The 23,745-nt window shown below is 36.4% G+C and overlaps 1 protein-coding gene across 2 annotated transcripts in view; it reads left to right on the top strand.

Annotated features, from left to right (window-relative positions):
* The window catches only part of LOC150104640 (UBX domain-containing protein 1), a 201,498-nt gene that overhangs the window by 163,485 nt on the left and 14,268 nt on the right, over window positions 1-23,745 (top strand). For both annotated transcript variants that reach the window (XM_090395236.1, XM_090395237.1), the window contains one exon: window positions 22,710-22,890. In XM_090395236.1, coding sequence (XP_090251362.1) covers window positions 22,710-22,890 — 181 coding nt within the window. The remainder of the gene's footprint in view (window positions 1-22,709; window positions 22,891-23,745) is intronic.

The following is a 23,745-nucleotide window of genomic DNA, read 5'->3' as shown; positions in this document are numbered from 1 at the left end:
ATATCAATACCGTTAAATCTATTACAACATGTCTGACGAACACATAAGCCTATCCACACGTATTAGTAGATTAAAATTTCATTAAAATTAAATATATAGAAAATGAGTTTGTTGTTCATCGTATTCAATGGTTAACTTTATTTTTGGATAAAGGCTTTTTTTTAAGTATAAATCATCTATGGCAGCTATTATTCAAAGTATGTTCTACAAAAATATTTTTAATAAAATTTTAATTTTTGTTATTTTATATTTTTTACAAAACATGTTAGTTTATTTAACAGTATTGATTACATTACAGAATGATAAGAAAATAATTAATATTTATTAACTTGTTATCTGATATTTCGCTGGTATCCAGCATCTTCAGAGCATAAGAACAGTTTGTCACTAGTACACAAAACAACAATTTAGTATGACAGTGGAACTAGTTTAAAAAAAAAAATTAAGTGATGTAATTTTACATCGCTGAAATGTAATTTTATAGTTTAAACGTACTTTCTATGTATGTTTGTAGAAAGTTTTGTAAGTTGACCTGAGAGCTTACAAGAATACAGTCCTTGGTATCTTCAGAGACCAAGCTAAGGCATCTCATGCCAAGGATTGTATTCTTGTAAGCTCTCTCCACTCAACTTATAAAATTTTCATAGTTTCTACTAACATTAGGCTTCGAAATAATGTTGGATTTAATATCCACTCTGCCTATCTAATTTTACATCTCTGAAATGAAGCCTTTTGGCTCTTTCCTTAGTAATTATTTTTACTCACTGACTGAGAGTTCACTTATGAACAATACACTTCTCTGGCATTTCGATTTCCTTAGTACTGAAGAAGAGTTTTTTTCTCTCTTAAGGTTTCTGCCTGGTCTCTGAAGAGAACCAACTAGGTGAAAATAGCTGTCAGGCTAGTGAAACCTTTATCAAATGGACTAATAGCAGGTGACTATATGGATGCTTGAGCAGCACCCGTGTCTTTTAAGTAGTCTAAGCTATGGCAAAGGGATGCTGAGGATTGTATTCTCGTAAGCTCTCAGGTCAGCTTACAAAAATTTTATAGTTTCTACAAACATTTAGCTTTAAAATAATGTGGGAGTTTAATATCTACTTTGTCTATGTGTTTTTCATGTTAACTAAAGCGGATGTTAACAATTCTTCCTGTCTGTCCATAATAAGCCAGGTCACAAGAACAGGACACGTCATAAATTCTTGGATGTGATAAAGAAGAGAATTTGCCCTTAGGTAAATGATGAAAGTTGCCAATTTGATGTGTGGTTTAAATATGGTGTGTAGCTGATATTTATTAAGCAATCTAGATATCTTTCAGAAGTGCCTTGAATGTATGGGATGGTAACACTTTTTGCTGTAGTCTTGTGTGATAGTCAATGAAGGGGATTTCTTGGTGGCATTTAGTATTTTTTCAATCCTATGAGGATTATAGCCATTGGCTAAGGAAGTGTGATGTGAGTGAGTTCAGTGGTAAGAGCATTGTCATTGGAACAGGTAGCTTTGGCTCTGTGTAGTGTTCTTAAGTTGCCGTTCATCTGAGCTGGATGATGGTGTGAATGTTTATGCAAACATCTCCCTATATATATGTGTGTGTGTGTGTGTGTGTGGATTTTCCATGTGTTCTATAAACAGAAAAAGATAATGAACTATCATGAAGCCATGTGATTAATGTATCCAGGAAGGGCAGACAGTCATTAGTTTCCTGTTCCATTGTGAAGTAGATTTTAGGATGTTGGCTATTTAAATACACTAAAATGTATCCAATGTGACTGGACCATGTAGCCAAATAGCAAACACATCATCAGCATAATATAGCCAGCACTAGTTTGAGAGTGACTGTATTCAAAGCTAGGTTTTCCAAGTGATCTATGCAAAAATTGGTTTGGGGGGGGGCTCATTTCTGTCCCATCCAGTTGTTTGTATATATTTCCTTTCCCATACAAAATAACCTGCATGTACTGTAAATTAAATAATTCAAATATATCTGGGGATGAACAGTACATTGGTAAATAGTGAAGTAATATCAAAACTAATCATTACTTTTTAAGAGATGGTTTTCTAGTATACCTTTTAGGTGAACAGAAGTTTTAACAAAGGAGGAAGAATTATTTGTATGTGGGGGGGCACTAGTAATTTAGTTAAATGTTTAGCAAGTTTGTATATGGGACTGTTTATACTATCCACAATTGAGCATAGGGGTGTACCTTGTTTGTGAATTTTAGGTGCTTCATATATTCTGGGTGTTTTAACAAGAAAAGACTTGAGTTTGTTAACTGTTTCTTTTGGCCAGGAAGCGACTTACTTCAATAATTTACGAACTTTATTCTTTTGAGATAAACTAAAGATACCAAGAAATTATATACTTCGTTTAATCCTTTACAAAGTCTACTCCTGAAGTATTTTTAGGACTGGGGAAACTTGTGGTAAAGGTGGTATGACTTCACATCACTTGCCTTAGTATCCCATAATGCAAAGCACATCTCCTTGCAGACATGTATAATGCTATGCATTATGGGAAGGGTTTCGACCTTTATTGAGGTCTCATCAGTGAGAGCCAGACCCAGAGGTGATACTAAGGTTGAAGTAATGCAGAAGTCATATTTTCATATATAAGTGGCTAAAAGGTGTCGCACCGTATTAAAGATAGTTAGTTGTTCTGGTCTGGGTAGTAACCCTTCCCATAATGCATATCCACAAGGAGATGTGCTTTGCATTATGGGATACTAAGGCAAGTGATGTGAAGTCATACTACCTTTACCACGAGTTGCCCCAGTCCTGAAAATACTTCAGTTGCAAACTTTGTTTGCTTACACTTGGATAAAGGATTAAACCAAGTATATAATTTCTTGGTATCCTTAATTTATAGTATAACCAAGTGGAAAAACTTTCAACAACTAACTATCTCTAATCCAGAGTATTTTAATAATAAGGTGTGACACCTTTTGGCCACTTGTATATGAAAATATGACTTCTACATTATTTCAACCTTCATATCACCTCTGGGTCTGGCTCCACTGATGAGAAGTTTTGGTGGCATTGAAGTCTACAAGGTTGTCCTTGCCCAGTCAGATATAGCTGTGTGATTGGAGTTCAGAACATTGGTTGTGGTGGTGGATCTTGAGCACTAGGAGGTTTGTCAAGTGAAAAGGAGGAATGCAGTGTACTGTCATTGGCAAAGCTTTGGTTAGGATTGGAAGTCTGATTACAGGTCATTTATATAAGAATAAGAGAGTGGGTGAAAGAACAGAATTAAGGGATACTCTACCTACTCACTGATGAGACTCCAAAGAGGGTTGAAACTGGTGCAGGCTAGGCTTGGGTTCTAAGAGGCTCTACTTAGGGATAGGTTTTTGTTTGTCTCTGAGTGCGTCCACAGCTGAGATTATGGCTCTACTTGGTGGTGGTGGAGAGCCTGCCACTAGGTAGAGCCTATGCTGAGAAGTTCTTCTTGGCGACGGGATGAGCCTGTCACTGAGTGGAACAACGCTGAGATGGGCGATCTTTCGGGATCGCCTAATTTTTAGAGCCCGCTTCACCTATACAAAGGTCGAAACTGGTCTGGGTAGTGACCCTTCCCATAATGCATAGCATTATACATGTCTGCAAGGAGATGTGCTTTGCATTATGGGATACTAAGGCAAGTGATGTGAAATCATACCACCTTTATTAGAAGAACACGTAAGACCACAGTAATAACTTTTTAATTAATAAGGTACAGATATTTCATCTAAAACTATTAGTTTTAGATGAAATATCTGTACCTTATTAATTAAAAAGTTATTACTGTGGTCTTACGTGTTCTTCTAATAATTATACTATGCCACAGGTACATCTAAAAATAAGAATCATACCACCTTTACCACGAGTTGCGCCAGTCCTGAAAATACTTCAGCCCCAAAATTTGAGTGTAAATTCGGATAAAGGATTTAACCAAGTATATAATTTCTATGTATCTTTAATTTATAGTATAACCAAGTAGAAAAACTTTGAACAACTATTCTTTTGAGAGTTAGTAGAATCACTATCTATGATTTGGTATGTAGACTGATCTTGTAGAAATACGTGCATTTTGCTTTCATATTCAGCTAAATTAATCACCACAGTTGCATAAATTTACCAAAAATCTGGGATAATCATTTCAAGATCTAATTAATATTTGTTTTCTCTCTTTTTTTTCAATGGCACCAATTAGGACTTTAGTTCCTTGTGTGTTTGTTCTTTTGTTCTGAAGATGCTGTTCTTTTGCTCTGAAGATGCTGGATATCATACCAGCAAAATATCAGCTAATAATTTAATAAATATTAATTATTTTCTTATCATTCTGTGTTGTAATCAATACTGTTAAAATAAACTAACATGTACAACCAACACATAAGCCTTTCCACTCATTTTTTCAAAATGTTTTTGCAATCAGAGTTGGAATTACTAAAAAAAATTAAATCTCAATTTTTTAAAAAAAAAAGTATGATGTTGAAATTTTTAGATATCCATATAAACTACCCTACACTCTCTCTCTCAATATAAATATATATATATATATATATATATATATATATATATGTGTGTGTGTGTGTGGTATAATGGATTTACTAAGCTGAGAGATATTTTTTGAAAAGATTAAGTGACTGAAAGCTGAGAGATAAAAAGTAAAAAATATTGTTTTAATTCAGCATGACTAGTTTCGTCTTCAAGAAGACTTCTTCAGGTGCACAAAAAAAAACATCGCATAAAAAGTCTAAACATTAAAGTGTTAGCATATGAACATTTGAAGCTGTTCTCTGTATTTCTTCATTGTTGGGCGTGCGCATGCATTCAAAATCTCGCGAACGCTAAAGTTGGATGGCAGCACAATGGCAGTCTGAGAGATTATAACTGAGGGTATTGTTAGGATATAGTTGATAAAGGATGATTTCTTTAGATTTCACAATTCTTCTTTCTAGTTCATCATAGCAGCAAAAGATATTTTCAGATTTGTCCCATAAAACTGGATGAACAAGGTTTTCCTCATTAGTGTTAGCAGAATTCAGAACATGGTTCGGACAGATCACTAGCTCGTGTTTTGCCATATGTGATGTCTCTTTTATGTTCTTCAAGATGGATTTCTCCGTCTGGCCAAAATAAGGTTTATCACAGTCGCACCAAATTCGGTAAACGCCAGGATATTTAAAGTTATCATGTCTTTGTTTGGGCCTACTTAGCAAGGAACACAGTTTCAGAAGAGGAGTGAATGAAGTCCTGATGTTGTATTTCCTAAGAACTTTGGCCAGTTTTGGCAAAACAGATAGCTGATATATGGTAGTGTTACACCCTGATACCTTCACTATGTGGAATTTCCAGTTATCATGGTGTAACATAAAGAGAAAATAAAATAAAACCCCTGTATAAGAGCTCATACAGAAATTATTTAAAGAAAGAAAAATATTCTTGCATCCAAGTAAAATATATACCAAAAAAGTGATTGTTGAAATAAATAATAAAAGAAGGAATATATTACAGTTGTGATATGGAAAAACTTAGCTAAGTAAGACAGAAAAGGATTAGTCATAAGAAATTGTATGTGAGAGGCTAGAGATTAAAATATTAAGTAAATTCATAGAGAAATTTTGGAAAGGGGATTAATTTAGAGGCTAGCAAAAGAAAAACAACAGACTATCGCTAATTCCCGAATTGAGACGTCGTCACGTGTGAGTCGCGGGCTTGCCGACCGAAGGATGTTTGGCAGAAAAATGCCACCCTAATTGGTCAGGGAAGTTGAATCAAGTAAGGGGCGGAGAAAAGAAATTAAAGAAGGTGCCGTTAGGGGTCAAGGTATAAAAGGGTTAGAACCCCCCCCCCCCACACACACACAAGAGGCTTTTTTCCCCCGGATAGTTTCTTCACGAACTCTTTCGTATAGGTTTCACATGGTTTTCCTAAGTGGCTGGATTAGAGTTGATCTCCATCGTCACAACAAGGAAACAAAAGTGAGCAGGATTTCGATTCCATATTTCCTATGGTAAGAAACGAGGAATGCCATTTAGCTAAAGGAAAGAAGGTATTATCTATGTGTTTCATCATCCAGTGACAACTACGAAAAAGGGAAATCTGTAAAGAAGTCGGTGTCCACATGGTGAGTTTCACAGCCATTGTATAGATGATTCAAAGTGTGCCCTTAATTCAAGAACTAAAAGTTAAGATCGCGTAAGCATAGTTTAATGCCAAAAGAACTTAGGAGTAACAGATGATAAGTGAGATCATACCAGGATAGTGCACTCAGAAAAAGGTAGAGGCCAATATAGAAAACTCAAGGAAAAAAGGTACTGTAAAAATCTCGTGTTAACTGAAAATCGTCTGTAATTGTAATCGTTATTCTATTACTGAACTGTTGAAGAGACTAAGGAAAATTATACTAGGACTTTAGTACATGACTGGTTATAATGAGAGTATACTTGTTAATATTAATATTATGTAAGTAATTATGTGTCCTGAGATTTATGCATGGGTATTGTAAGGTATAGGAAAGTTTTAAATGTCTAAGTTATGTGTTAACACAGTGAAAGGATAATTTAATCTACATAGTTTTAAATAGTTAAATAGAGTGAGTTGATCACATATGTCCAGGTGCTACAGTATATAGCGTATTCAGACTAATATAGGGTTAACTAATGTGTTAATTAGATCTGGGATTATACATATGATTGTATGAGTTGAATTTGTTATGGCGGCATGATCGCAATACCGATATAGGATCCTAGCCAAATTACTTGTGATAAGCTAATGTTAATTTGTAATTGTTTTCTTAGTATTGAATTGAATTATATTAGAAATTGAATTGTACCATACTAATGAGTTTAATAAACCTTTGTTCATTGATAAAACAGTTGTTTGAAATTGCTGCCCAATGCACCACTTGAAAAATGTACGAACCTAATCATGCGGGAAATTAATGTGTAAAAAAAAACGAGATAAAGTGTCACGACTGCAATATTGTTTCACATTCAGACATATTTTAGTAATTGCTCCTTGTTTTTCTATTTAATATATCAAACTAAATTTCCCAAAAGGCGCAGTATAATATAAATATTAGGGACACTAAGGGAAGAAATAGCTTAAATATTTGTAATTTGGGATAAATCTCGTACATAGATAAAAGTTGAATATAGATAAGCAGAATTTCTCTAGATAGAATAATAATCATAAAATGGGACACAACAGTAGGGAAATGTGGCCTTTTTCACTTATGTGTATCTTCAGTATGGCGAGGAGGTGGATTGAAAAGTAACTTATTAATTGTTTGCTTCAAATAACCATTTTCTTGGAAAGTAGTAAGAAGAAACTGAAGCTCTTTGTTAATATCTTCCTCTTCACACAAGAGTGAGCAAGCAGGTTTGCCTAGCATAGAGATAATGCCAAGTTTTTGAGGTGGATAGTGATAGGACTGTGCATGGAGATATCTGTTGGTGAGTCTAACATCCAAAATTACAGAGGTATTTCCCTACTGAGTGTTCCAGGCAAGATTTATTATTATTATTATTATTATGGGCGACTCCAGGGAGTCCTTAGACTCATCGAGGGAGGCCCTAAACATCATGTCCACACAACTATTAGACATTCTCACAGTATCTGTCATACCTTGCCTTGAACTCATTCACTGTCATAGCACCCACAACAGACTCTGGCAGCTTATTGCACTCATTTACCACTCTAAAAGTAAAGAACCCAGCTCTAACACCCTTGCCAACCACACTCTTGCCCAGCTTCCATAATGTCCTTCTAGTTCTCCCACCACCAGTCCTGATCTCAAAAATATCCTCTGAATTAATCCTATAGAAACCTTTTAGCAATTTGAATGTCTCAATCATATCTCCCCTTTTCCACTTATCAACTAATTTCTGCAACCCACAAATCTTTAACCTGTTCTCATAAGGTTCATTCCATAGACCTGCTATCATCTTGGTCACTTGTCTCTGGATCCTCTCCACCTCCTCTCCATCAAGAAGAAACCTCGGTGACCAAATCTGGGCACAGTAGTCGAGATGCGGTCTTATCAATGCTTGGTAAAGAGGTACAATAACTTGCTTGTCAAAGTGTTTTTCAACAACCAAGTGAGTTGATGAGCTGATTTAGCCACTTTTGCAATGTGCCCCCTAAACTTCATCTCCCTATCCACCAACACTCCCAAGTCCCTAGCCTCATCAATCTCATGGAGTACCGTTCCACCAATGTGGTATACTGCTGCTAATCTTTTCACCCCAAAATGCATAACCTTACATTTTGTCACATAAAATTGACATCCATTCACCTTAGCCCAGAACTCCAATCTATCCAAGTCTTCCTGCAAGATTTTGATGTCTTCTGCATTCACTGTTGCCCTACCTGTCTTTGCAACATCAGCGAACAAATGAACTGTTCCTCTTAGATCCTTCCCTATGTCGTTAATGAACAAATTAAACAGCAGTGGTTCAAGAACAGAACCCTGCGGCACACCACTAGTCACAGACTGTCTTTTGGACTCTACTCCTGAATAAACTACTATCTGATATCTCTCCATCAATCACCCACCTATCCATTCCCATATGTTGTAGTTTACGGATTAGAATTCCATGTGATATCCTGTCAAATGCCTTATCCAGGTCCAGCAGTATCACTGTAAACCCATTACCCTTATCCAGTTCAGCCGTCACAGTGTTATAAAACTTGAGCAAGTTACTGAGGCATGATCTACCCTTCACAAAGCCATGCTGTCCCCTGTACAGTATCTCATTATCATCAATCCGTTCCTGTATTTTTCCCTTGACTACTTTCTCCAAGACCTTGACAATGACTCCTGATATGCTGATTGGTCGGTAATTTGCAACAGTAGTCTTGGATCCTCCTTTATGCAGTGGAACTATTTTCTCCTCTTTCCACACCTTTGGGACTAAACCAGACCCAAGACTCAGATTAAACAACATGGTCAAGGGCACAGATATTTCTTTAGCCGCTACACGTAAGACCAGTGCCTGTATACCATCCAATCCAACAGATGTATTCACATTAAGGTTCTGTAATAGACTATTCACCTCCACTTCATTCATGACAATTCAAGTATAAACTAATGGTTCCTTCATTTTTTCAATGTCACCACCTGGATGATATACTCTTGCAAAGTGCTCGCTCAGTAATTTCACTATATCGACTGATTCGGTGACCTCCTTTCCATCGCAAGCAAAAAAAAAACCTGCAGTGTACAGTTTTTTTTCTGCAGCATATTGAAAGAACTGTTTGGGATTCTCTTTAGCTTGCATAGCTAGTTTCCTTTCATAATCCGCTTTTGCTTTTTTTACCACACTCGTTACCCTTCTGGCTTGCGCTTTATACCGTTCGGGTGCCTGCAGGTCACCTTTCTCTTTAAATTCCCTCCACAGTTGTTTCTTTTTTTGCAGTTCAAGCTTAATGGTGTTATTCATCCATCTAACCCCTACTTGTTTTACTATTCGGACCCTAGGTATACAATCAGCCATAACCTCCTGTAAATTCTCCTTGACCACTTCCCATGCTCTATCGACATCCAGCTCTTGCAGTTTTACATGCCATGGCACTGATCCAAGTAATATACTAAGCTTGTCATACTTGCCACACTCGTTACCCTTCTGGCCTGCGCTTTATACCGTTCGGGTGCCTGCAGGTCACCTTTCTCTTTAAATTCCCTCCACAGTTGTTTCTTTTTTTGCAGTTCAAGCTTAATGGTGTTATTCATCCATCTAACCCCTACTTGTTTTACTATTCGGACCCTAGGTATACAATCAGCCATAACCTCCTGTAAATTCTCCTTGACCACTTCCCATGCTCTATCGACATCCAGCTCTTGCAGTTTTACATGCCATGGCACTGATCCAAGTAATATCCTAAGCTTGCCATACTTGTCAGCACAGTAATTCCACCTATACCCTGTCTTAATCGAAAATTCCACACCTTTAGCCACCTCCCAGACCTTATGATCACTCTCACCAATAGGTGGCAACATGGTCATATTCATTACAGTCAAATTCTCAGATGCTATTACCAGGTCAAGCACTCTCAAACCCCTAGTATTTTCACTTACATGCTGTCTCAGATAGTTATCCCTTAATAATTGAATAAAATCCATTTCCTTCCTCACATGTATCCTCTCCCCCTTCCAATCAATGTTACTATAATTGAAATCCCTCATAATAATTTACCCTCCTTCCACTCATTTCATCAATTTGTTTATGCATACTATCTCCACCATCTATTCCATCGCCTGGTCTATAGCAGCATCCAACTGTATATTTTGTTCTGCTTGTCTCAATCTCACACCAAATAGCCTCAAATGTGCTCTCTTTACTATCCTGCAGTTAACTTCAGTTCTCCTTGGCTGCAGTTCATCAGCTATCATCAATAACACTCCTCCCCGCATTTTTTTCTCTCTGTCCCTCCTGAACACATTATACCCTTCACATTCTATCCCACTAACTATATCATCATCCATCAGCCATGTTTCACTAATGCCAATAACCTGTGGCCAGGAAGAGCCAATCAAGACCAAAAATTCTTCCTTCTTGTTCCTAATACTCCTGGCATTAGTATACTTGAAATGCAGTGATCCCCCCCCCCCCATCTTGATGCGTTATTCTAAATGTCCCATTCCCATTTTTTGTCCTTAGTGCTGGCTCAGATACATTATATACGTTTTTACACTCAACTGTCTCACTGATGTCTGCATATCCACTCCCCCCATCCTTGGTAGTTCTAGTTTCCCTGGTTCTGCACATCCATTTTCACTTCATTCAGCAACACGTTTTTCAGTCTCCGCACACCAAATCCATTCAAATGCAGGCCATCCATCTTGTATAAATCGTTTTACCCATCAAACTCATTCCACACCACACCATCTGCATAACCTGCACATAAAGTCATTTGAGATTATGGCCCTCCTCCTAAACTCCTCTCTGTCATACCGCGGCAACAGACTTACTATCCTAACTCTGTCACTCTTTTCTTTCGCTACCTTTAGCAATACTTTAAAGTCCTCTCTCATAAAAAATTTATCTCCTTTCATTTCATTCGTACCCACCACAACTATCAATTCTACCCTCTGTTTTTGTGCTCTAATACTCTCACTTACATCCTTAAATTTTGCACCCAGTAAGTAAGATTTAGTTAAACTCCCATCTATCACTCCTCTTAATAACGAGTCACCATACAACACTCTTTCCTTCATTTCAGAAACTCTCCCACTCTTACGCTTATTTTTCCTTTCAAACACTTGTTTATTTCCGTTAGCCGAGGCACTCTGGAAAGAGTTTTGCAGGTGCTCTAACTCTCGCTGCGCATTGTGTATCACTGCGTGCAACCTTACGATCTCACTCGCTACAAATAATTCCTCATTTTTTTCATCATTTAAACCATTTTCTCTCTATAGTTGCTTTCACTCTCTCTTTGATCACCGCTCTCATTGCCATCTTGTACAACATCGCAATTCCCTATCAAGCCACTATTTTCACTCACATTCTGACTTTCTTCAACCAAAACTATCTCACGACCTTACACATACTTCAATTCCTCACTTTGCTTACACTTTCTGCACATTCTCCCACGACTATCACTTTCCATCCAAAATTGCCAGCCCATCCTCGTTCGTTCAGTATCCAAGTAGATACCCAACAGTGTGCACCACAAGGTGAGGATTGGACATTAGGTCAGAAGCCCTGATTGGTTCTCCGCATTCCATTAAAGGCTATGTGGAGGTCTCCTCTCAGTTATACAGCTTTGACCCTTAAGCACCCCACTAATAAGTATTAATTATTTCACTGTAGCATATATGTTTGGTATAAATATCTTGCATACTAGTATATTACAACATTCTTTGATATAGGACATGCTGAGATTCAAAGCATGTTCCATTCATTTTCAAACTATTGCTCTGTCTTGAGCCACAAAGTGCAAAAGGACAATTGATAGTTTAAATTTTTAATGTTATTATGGACTGATTCATGATAAAATGTACATTGTGTAAAATTTTAAAAAATGCACACACACATATCCTCAGATGATGGAATTTTTTTGGATTTCAGATTTGGCTTCAGCACTTTGAAATACATCAGAATTATTTATATTATGATTATCAAAAAAAAAAAAATATTTGTTGACCAGTGTAATGTATAACAAATATGAAAAATTAAATTGTGTGTGTGAATTCTTTCACACAAGCATTTTCCATTGGCAAAAGCCAAATTTCACATAAAAGTTAGTCCCATTGGTTTTTAGAATTAAATTGTAGAATTGTGAGTATATATTACCAGGATTGTTTTGAGATAAATGTTCCTCAATGGGAGCAGCAGAGTTAAAGGACTTGAATGATGATGAGGTGAGGAATTGTGGAAAGGAGCAGTAGACCAGAGGAAAGCCAATGTGCCTTATGCACCAATATAAAGGTGTGTTAGGAATAAGGGTGCAGAGTTTGTTTGCTTGATATTATTATGTCTGTAAATCATAGGTATTAGCAAGATGTGGCTAATAGAGGATGACAACCTCACAGGAATAGAATATGATGGTAAGAAGAGGTGCATTAATAACTATGAAGACTGTACAACATGAAAAAGGGAATAAGTTCATAGACATTGCATATGCTTATGAAGTGAATGAATTGACTGTTATGACTATTATAAAAGATGGTCTGCATTGTGCAGTACATGAAAAGTTCAGCCAGTGCAATCCACTATCAATTCCAAGAAAAGATGCATATTAATAGAAGAAATGGAAAAATTATTGTTGATTTGGATGGAAGACATGCCATGATTGCTGATAAATCTTATGCTGATACAAGAGAAAAACCCAAGATGTTACTTTATGCTTTAAACTGTTTTAAAACACAGTAGCATCTTGGGTTGTATGTAATATACACAATATTATATTTTTCAAAAATACACAGTACTGTTTAGGCCAGTTTTCTTACCTCCCTTTATATTTATCTACTTGTTAGGATACTTAGTAAATGTTCATTTTCTCGGTTTTCTTTTCATAATCAGAACCTGTTTAGCTTAATTATCCTTTGAAACAAGCATATATTGCATCATATATTAAGCATCATTCAACTTACACAGATTTCAACTTGTTTGAAAGCTTTCTGAGTGAATTAACTGCATAAGTGAACTTACTGTAGTGATAATAGAAGATGTTACCACATTGGCACCAACTGGTGCAAGGATTTGGCTTTGATATAGGAAGTGGTTAGACAGGTTCAAGCTTCACAGAACAAAAGAGATGCATGGAATTATAGAGCAGGGGACTATGATAAATTGAGGAAACAGTTTGGTTGATTGATTGATTGAAGGGGAGAAAAATCAGCAGTGCCTGGGATGTCATCCAAAGTCAGATTGCATTCTAAGGTTACAAGGATAAATAAAGTAGGGGTGAAATGGATGAATCAAGGAATTATGCAGTAGCTTCTGAGAAAGGGGACATTATGGAAGAGATGTTCAAGAGCAATGTATCCCCCACCCCCCTCTGCAGCATGAGAAGGATACGGTGCAGGCTATGAAGGCAATGAGTGTAGTGAGGAATAAGAAATTGGCATGTAAAAGGAGTTTGACTGAAGCAATAAAGCAAAATCCTAATGAATGCTACAGTTATGTTGATTAAGGTGTTAAAGAAGCTTGTTGCTTGTTAGAGATGGAATACAAACCAGGATTGATGAGAATGGAAATTTTTCAAAAGATCAGCATGGGTTTGTTAAGGGGGGGGGTGTTTTAGTAACTTGGTTATGTTATATAATATAATATGATGACAAGTGTATTTAATAGAGGAGATGCTTATACAGTGATTTATCTAGATTTTTTAGTGAAACATTTGATAGAGTACCAAATGATAAAGTACTATTGAAATTAAACAGGAAAGATATGATTATTCAGTTGGCAGCTTTGTTACAGGGATGGTTGAGGTGCTGTTGAGTTATGTTGGGGGTGCAGTATCCCAAAAAAAAAAAGGAAAATGACAAGTGAAGTACCACTGGGCTACGTTCTGAGATCACAATTTATATATCAGTGATATAATTTGGTGTGCTTGTGAGTGGCAATATCGAGTTGTTTGCTGCTGATGTGGTGATGTTGCAAGAGGATTTGATTAGGTTGGTGTTTTCAACTGAAGAATTAGAATGCCATGTTAATGTTGTGAAGTGTAAAGTTATGCACTTGCTCAGAGAAGATGGAATTAAGTTTATATATTGAAGGAACTTTGTTTTAGGAAGTGAAGGATCTGGGTATATTGGTGGATAGGAAACTGAAAGGTCGGAGGACATTACAAAAGTTGTAATGATTACCCAGAAAAATGCTAAAGATACCAAGCTATTTTAAACCTGGTTTTACTCCATTTCCCAAGTAAGCAAAGACAAACAAGTCAAGTTTGCGCTTGCAACAACTAGACCTGCATGCAGGCACAAACTTGACTTGTTTGTCTGTTTGCTTACTTGGGAAATGGGGTCAAACCAGGTTTAAAATAGCTTGGTATCTTTAACATTTATATACACAAGGTAAAATACTTTCTACAGAAAAATGCTGCTATGATGTGAAGAAGTACTCACAAGTACAGATACTGAGGTGATAGTTCCACTGTGTAAGGCACTGTTCGGAGCTTATTTGGATTTTTGTGCATCATCTGTCTGTATTGGTGGCAAATAAATTGGAGATACAGCAGAGACAGATAACTAAACTGACTCTGGAATGTTGAGTATGAGGCCAGATTAAGGGAATGTGATCTGCAGAGCTTGGTAAATAGGAGAGGTGATATGATTGAGATGTATAAATTGAGAGGAGCCTATTGCATAGAATAGGGATTGTTGCATGGGATAATGAGTGATGAGAGAATAAGAGGTAATCCTAGGAAACTTTACAAAGGTTAATTGAGTAAAGAAGTAAATGATTTTTGTGCCTGGCGTGTGGTGAATGAATGGAATAAATCATTTGCTAGAGTGACTGCTCCAATGCTGAATGTCGTCAAGGCCAAGGTATGATAATTATTGTGGTATGCGAGAGTTCTACCTTCCATGATGAGTCTTTGTACTCCATGGCAGTAATAATACTACCAATTAGTAATAAATTGATATTGAATTAATGTTAATTAGCAATAAAATAGTTATTGTGGTATGTGAGGGTTTGACCTTCATGATCAGTCATTGGACTTCATGGAGGCTTGGAAATATTACTATTAATTAGTAATAGATTTCCTCCTATGTTAAAAGAGTCAGGTTCTTTTCTACATCTGTTATTGAAGTGACTGTTACACTTTTTAAAACATGTATATAAGAACATCAGTGTGCATAAGAAATGCTTATGAGAAAAAAAAATCAATAAATTTTTGGCAACAGCAATTTTTGACATCTCTGGAATTAAGACTTGGCTGTTTTCATTATTCAGGAATTCAGTTATTTAGAAATCCCATAAAATTAGTTCTTACACTAAAATGCAGATTAAAAAAGATTTATGGAAAGCAAATTTCAAAATCGAAAAAAAAAAAAATCCTATTAGTCTTTACAGCTGCCTATACTAATTGAACCATAAGTCTTTCTTCTGCAAGAGAAAAGGGAGCAAGTTTAGTTTACATGTGTAGTCATGTACATCATAGCACAGAACTGTAGAATTCATATTGAACTAATTTATAGATAGCTATAGAGAATAGTGGGAAATTGAGGTTAATGTTGCATGAGCTCCCCCAGCACTGTTTCTGATATAATATGAAACACCTTATTCTGTGGCGGGTGTCCAGAGCATGGTCACCGCCACAGAATAAGGTGGAAGAAAGCCACAGTTATACACTGCAGCAAGTTCAAATATGAAAGACTGTTCATGGAATCAGCCTTAGCCCTTAGGAACATGCCAAACCTCAACAAATTTGGGTGCATAAGACTGCCCCAAATTTGGGAAACATATCAGAAGAACTTCAGCCCAAAGGCCAATAACTACCAACATAGCCTGCCAGGGGGCACCATCAGGACTTTAGGAAAACGGTAGCTTCCTCGCTTCATTTCTCATTTGCTGTTATGTATCACTTGCGTGCACCTGTTCTTTATTTTAAGTTCCCAAGAAGATGCAACGTGACGTTGCCAAAATATCGGAAAGTATTTATTAAAGTTGTTTTTAATTTATATTTCTAGTGTACGCTGTCAATTCCTTAATTATTGGTTATCATGTTTAACCAGCGTATAAGCCTTTCAACAAGAATAGCAACCTTAACAAAACTGAAAAACTGGCCGTCAAATCCCTAAAAAAAAAAATAAATAAAATAAATAAATAAATAAATAAAAAATAACATGTACCTAATCACAAAATCAGATAAAGGGAATGCTACTGTTTTTGATTGGACAACCTACATTGAAAAAATGAACCCTTTGGTATCGGACCACAACACCTACCGAATGGTAAACTACATCCCCATGAAACGTATCAAAAAGAAAACAACTGAATAAATTAAATCCGTTAGCACATGGCCAGAAGGAACTACCAAAAAACTAATACCTCATTATGCCCACTTGCATAGAATTTACAGCCTGCCAAAAATACACAAAACAAATACTCCACTATGTCCGATTGGTGAAGGAATTGACAGCCCGAATTATCACTTAGTCAAAAAATTATCAGCCACACTCAAGGAATTGGTAGGTCATTCCCCTTCCTACATAAAAAATACGCAAAATTAAAAAGATTACACTCAGCGATCAAGATTTATTAGTCATTGACATAACTGCCCTTTTCACCAATGTCCTGATCAACGATACTATTGTGCTCCTGCAGAACATATTTCCACACGACATCACGGCCCTCTTTGTCCACGTACTCCACTCCAGATATTTCGTGTGGCAAAACAATTTTTACCTTCAAAAAGAAAGTACAGTCATGGGTTCACCCCCCCCCCCCCCAATAGCTAACTTTTATATGGAAGATTTTGAGCAACGAGCTCTAGAGTGAGCATGCCTAAAGCCCAAAATTTGGCTCAGATACGTTGATGATATTTTTGTCATTTGGCACCACGGCTGCAAAGCACTAAATACATTCCTTTTTCTACCTCATAGCCATACACACACACAGGCCAGTACATACAAAAAAATTCTTACCACCACCCAACACAAAAACTAGGTGTCATAAGCACCCTTAAACACAGAGCTCAAACTATTTGTTCAAATGAGTAAGCTCTAAACCGGGAATACGAGATCATCAACCATACATTTATAAAAAATGGATACAGTAAAAAAACTATTCACAAGATCCTCCACAGAGACACCACTAAAAACAAAAAAGATTTCAAGAATGCCATTGCCATTCCTTATGTTAGAGGCATCTCAGAAAAAATAGAACACTACAAAAATACAACATCAAAACCACCTTTAAAATCCTCGACAAAATTAAGACACCTCCTCAGTTCTTCCAAAGATACTCTTCCACACCGAGCCCACCCAGGGGTTTACAAAATACAATGCACATGTAACTTGCCATACATAGGGGAAACAGGGTGAACCATCCCAATTAGGAAGGACGAACACAAACTACACATTAAATACTTGCATTTTGGAAAAACCAGCCTTTCAGACCACTCACTCCAGACATACCACAGAATTGATTGGAAAGGTACCAAGTCCCTACACTCCACCAAAACCTGGTTCGGGAAATTCAAAGAAACGTGAAATGCTCAAACACAATCCTAATCTGAAGAAAAATGACTGTCTAACCATTCCAAGAATGTGGATGACCCATTTACAACCATTATAGCAACCAAAACAAGCCAAAGAAAAATCTCATTATAAGAAGACTTGAAGTTTTTTTTTTTTTTTTTTAAACATTCGATAATAACCTGAACTGTACAAGTCCAGAAGAAAAGTTTCGTGCAGGAGGACTTTAGCAGGGTTTATTTTATTATTATTTTTTTTACCACTAGAGGTCAGGCTAATTAAAAGATCAATTAACAGTTGTAGATTCAATTTACCCTTGTAGAGTGCAAGAGAATGTAACTTGTCTTTATATACACATGTATTTTTCTGATGATGACCTCAATACAGGGGTCGAAACATCAAGTGTTATTTTATTAATAATAAGTAAAATAATAATTTTAGCACATGTGTTTTGTGTCCCTAAATTCATAAATATGAATGCTGATCGCTGTTTAACCTTAAAAGAAAAATATATATCCCATATTCAAGTAGTGAAAAGGTGTTACACCTTATTATTAAAATACTCTGGATTAGAGCAAGTTGTAATTTATTTGTGTTAACCTTTTCACTACTTGTGTATGGGATATATATGACATATGCATCACTTCATTCTCATGGAATTCATTACTTGAATATGGGATATATATTTTTCTTTTAAGGTTAAACAGTGATCAGCATTCATATTTATGAATTTAGGGACACAAAACACACGTGTTGAAATGATTATTTTACTTATTATTAATAAAATAACACTTGATGTTTTGACCCCTGTATTGAGGTAATCATTTCAGTTCACAATGAACTCAGGCTATTTTGTTTGGCAAGGAAAATTGTACAAACAAATTAGAGGGGATAGCCATGGGTTCTCCACTCTCCCCACCCTTGGCCAACTTTTATATGGAGACTTTTGAAGAGAAAGCCTTAAACTCTGCCCCACAAAAACCAACCCTTTGGCTTCGCTATGTTGATGATGTGTTTGCTATTTGGCCACATGGCACTCCTCTCCTTCCTAACACACTTAAACAACCAACACCCCAGAATCAAATTCACCCTGGAAGAGGAAAAAAACAACTGCCTTCCTTTCTTACACACACACACACACACACACTAGTCACCCACCAGCCTGATGGAACCTTGGTTTTCTCAGTCTATAGAAAACCACCGATACAGGCAGATACATTTACCAACAATCCCACCACCCCTCCTTGCAACAATATGGAGTCATTAAGACACTACACAGCAGGGCTAAACTTATCTGTTCAAATGACAATGCCCTTAACACAGAACTAAACCACTTTCTCAGCCAATGGCTACCCCCCCCCCCCCAAAAAAAAAATCCAAAAAATATTGAAACCAATAAACCACAACCCCCCCTTCCCCCCTCCTCAAACAAGGATTACTCTAAATCCATCACCATACCCTATATCCGAGGCACGTCGGAAAAAATTACAAAAATCCTAAAAAAACATGACTTCTTGTTACGGACCATATAAAAAATTGGCATCCCTTATCCGCTCTACTAAAGACCAACCTTCCCCCACTAGACCTACCTGGTGTATTCCAGGTCACTTGCAGCTGTAAGCTGTCCTACTTTGGCCAAACAGGCAGGACAGCCAATATCAGAATTTCAGAACACAAGGACTACATCCGGTTTCACTAGTACAGCCACTCTGGTCTTGCTGACCATGCGCTGGATACCTGCCATAGAATATGGTGGAAGAAAGTCATGATAATACACCATAGTAAATACAAATATGAAATGAAAGGCCTTTCATGGAATCAGCTTCAGCCCTAAGAAACAATCCAAACCTCAACAAATTTGACTGCATGAGACTGCCTGAAATTTGGGAAACCTACATCAGAAGACCTTCAGCACAATTGCCCAAGAATACCGACATTGCCCGCTAGGGGGCACCATCAGGACTTTAGGAGAAATAATAGCTTCCTGCTCCTTCCTCACTTACTGTTTGTTGTGCATGTGTCTTGTTCTTAAGTTCCTTGAAAATGGCAACGTGATGTTGCCGAAATATTGAAGTATATTAAAATTTATTTTAATGTATATCCTAGTGTACGTTGTAATTTCCTTAAATTATTTAGTAAAAATGCATCACTTAAATCTTTTTATCTTTTCTGGATTTGGCTCCCACTAATGAGATCTCAATAAAGGTCGAAACCAATCTGAATAGTGGCCTTTCCCATAATAGAAACATAGAAAATGCACTCAATAGGCAAAACATTAAAGATAGGAATGATGTGAAGCAAAACTGCAGATGGTAAATAGGCAGACACCGGGGCTTCCCAAAAAAGTATTGTAATTGACAAACATGTTTTGATTTGATTTTTTATGGCGCAAAGATATCAAAGGTCATGCTGCACTGGGACACAGCAGTACTTATAGTAATTGGTAATAGGACAATCACAAACGTCTATGCCCTTGGTTGACCTCGCAGTCTCTTAGATGGAGAGCAGATATTCTAACCACTCAGCCAACCAGAGAAACATGGGTAAATGTGGCGATCTTAGTGACTTTGATCGTAGATGTATTATCGGCGCAAGACAGAGGGATCATTCTATTGCCGAAGTGGTAAGAACCATGGGATTCTTGAGGGCAACTGTATCGAAGTCTACATCCGAGTATGCCATCAACAGATATACCAGCTAACAAGTGGTGGCCCACAACATGTTGTTGACTGGGGTTGATAGCAAGCTACCAGAATGTGCTGGATGATCACCTATACAGTTTCATAGCCTTTGGGCATTCTGCAGCCGATGGTCTGTTTCAGCAGGACAGTGCCCTGCAGCACTGGGCTGCACGCACCCAGGCATGGCTCAAGGAACACTCATCTGAGTTTGGGACCATCCAGTGGTCCCCGGATTTAAATCCTGTCATATATCTTTCTCTCTGGGATTCCACAGAGTGAGACATCAGTTCCGTGTATCTGGGACTGTAAGGAATAGTTGAGGACAATGCTGCGACAGTCATGGCTGGAATTACCTGTGGCAACTTTCACATATATGGTGGAGTCAATGTCTCAGAGAGTACAGGCTTTTATTCGCACTAGAAGAGGACACATGCTATTAGGTAGGTATCCCTAATGTTTCGTCCATTGAGTGTAAATATCAGGAAGGTGGCAAAGTTGAAAAAGTTTAGAAATGAAAGAAAGAGTACTGTAAAAGGAATCAGGTATAAAGGTGACATGAAAATGGAAGATAAAGATATTGTCTGAAGTAATTACTTTGAAAGATTGCTAAATGAAACTAGGTGACAGCATGGTAGTAGAAAACATTCAACAGAAATTCAACTTGGACACCTTAAGTGACATGCAAATATTCAGGGAGTGTTTATGTAAGTCTGGTAATAAAAGGCAGGGGGTGTGTGGCATGTTTTGCTCTGTACTTGATATCAAGATGCCATGTTCGACTGAACTAATAGACTCACATAAGCAAGTGGGTTTTGGTATGTTGAGTATCACATCATGGTCTTTCTGTCAATGATGTTGCTACCCAACTCAACATACCAAAACCCACTGTTGCTACCACAACAGGAAAACCTCCTGGGAGGCCACCCATACTCACTGACTGAGATCGGAATGTTCAAACATTCCAACATGTCATCAGCAGCATTTTTTTATTTTTTTAAATAATTTTTAAACTGTTTAAACACTACTTTGATGCATTTTGTCTACCTGGAGATGTATACTTTGATTTTTATATATTAAATTTCATGGCATTTCCTTTTCCTGACTCCTTGAGACAAATGAAGTATAACCCACATCTTGTTGCATATTGTGTGTTTACAAATCACCACGATTTTTAACCTGAAATATAAGATAAACATGGCTGATTGTGGTTTTTCTGTGTTGCCTGCATTGTTATATTGTGAACGTGTCTTTATAATTTATAGAAATGAGACATGCAGTTCATTACTTGGTGGATATTTTGCCATCAATTCCTGTTTTATTGAGGTAAGATCACTTAATTGGCATCCACACAAATTATTATTTGTGTGGATGCCAATAGCAACAAGAACACATTAATGTTCATTATCTGTATTTTGATCTGATAATGTTCATTGTTTTTTAAACTTTCGTTAAAATTTTAGTTATAATTAAGATAAATTGCAAAACGTTTACAAATAACGGCAAATTTTCAAGTTCTTTTTTACAATTTCCTAGTGAAGTCATGAAGACAAGAATTTTGTAACTATGTGCTTTATTTTACATTATTTCTTGAACATACTCCTTTCACATTGATGGATATGTAAATTCATCATTCTGGTATACTAGTACATAAGAATATGCTAGACCTCTGTCCTTTTCTTATTTCTACCAGTATATAGCATTTGTACTCTCTAATCAACACAGTAAGTTTGAACTGTATACAACATGCACATCTGTTTAAGTGGTTGATGATTTTCATTGCTTGGTGCCAGACCACTGTTCCACTTATTAGTAAATTGCCATGGCTTGAAAAAGTTCACTTCATGGTCTCCAGTGCAAGGTGCTGTGGTACTGAATGTTAATCCCACCCACAACGTTTTGTATGTGGGATTAACAATAAAATATTGTCATCTCAACTTTTATTACAGTCAGTCATTTTTAGTGTTTGGCCTATCATTCATGAGAAAATCATTTTGTCTAATCAAATGTTTTAAAGAAAATTGAATTATTTGTTACAAGTTTATAGTACATATGCTAAAAACAACTCAGTTTCTGTAATAACAAATAACATCACCATACAAGAATGCTACTGCAAAATATACTTTATATGAAAATGAGGTTGTCTCAAATCATTTCCATACTTACTTAACATCATCACTAGTATTATAAAGCCATATTGTTAAAAGTTGGTTGTGATTTAAATTACAACCCAAGTAACTGAAATTGTGTTCCACACAGTTACCATATGGTAACATATGATAAAAATATTCATTTTGTGAATTATAAATTACATTATCTTTTGACCTATTCTGAATCATTTATTTTTCTTACATTTTAAATTTGAAAAGTTATGTTTTTTTTATTTTTTAGATAAGACTTACAAATGGTCATAGTCTTACACAAACCTTTGGTGCAAATGAAGAGTTTGCAGCAGTGAGGTTATATGTTCAGCTAAATCGAACTGATGGAAGTGATTCATTTTCACTTATGACTAATTTTCCAAAGAAAATCTTTACAGAAGATGACATGAGCAAGCCACTCAGTGCTTTGGGTGAGAGAATATCATCACCTTAGTTTTATATTTATTAAAATGTATAGGGTGTCCATTTTAATAAATGGACACCCTGTCATTATCATAAGATCCTAGATATTTCAATAATTCATAAAAATGAGAAAAATTGGTATATTAGAGTCAGTTTGCACGAAAGTGAATTGCAAGGGGGAGGATTTTTTTTGACAGGGATAGAAAAAATTTACTTCATCATTCATTTGCATGCATTCATTATGGGCTGACAGCTCATAAGGAATGCGTGCAAATTCCCAGTCATTGGGGATGAACAGAAAAATTTGTTGCCGTGATGGTTACTTTGGTAGTGTTGTAAACAGAATGTTATTACTTGTATTTATAAGCCGTCATTATTAATTTTTTTATATATTTCTTTCTTATTCTCACTATTGTGTACTTAGTTTATCTACCTTTTGCACTATGAGTTTTATGTCTATGGATACTAGAAAATTTATTTGATAAGACTGCGCAACCAGTATCTTTTAATTGGCATAAAACTCAGTAATACGGCCGCTTGATTTCTCTCTCTCTTTCTCTAACACAAATTCCTTCAGTATAACTTTACACAAACAGTCGTGGTCTATTTGCACTTAACTATATGCTTTGGCTATCTTACTTGGTTTCCCACTCACAAGTCAGATTATTTTTAGGAACAGTGCATTGTAAAATAAACAATCAGGCAGCACTCTATTGACATATAATTAAAACACATTTATTTACAATAAAAAGAACGAAGTACATTAAATAAGTGATAGGGAGGTTACTCTCTCTCTCTACCTGTCCTTGTATAAAGAAACAAACTTTCCCTTTTCAATATTAAATGACTATACAATATGATTA

Source organism: Typopeltis vanoorti, chromosome 7 (assembly GCF_054136105.1).
Source record: "Typopeltis vanoorti isolate ZY-2024b chromosome 7, IOZ_Tvanoo_1.0, whole genome shotgun sequence".
Classification (NCBI taxonomy): domain Eukaryota; kingdom Metazoa; phylum Arthropoda; class Arachnida; order Uropygi; family Thelyphonidae; genus Typopeltis; species Typopeltis vanoorti.
The sequence above is the reverse complement of the archived record's forward strand: the minus strand, read 5'-3'. Positions and strand labels throughout refer to the sequence as shown.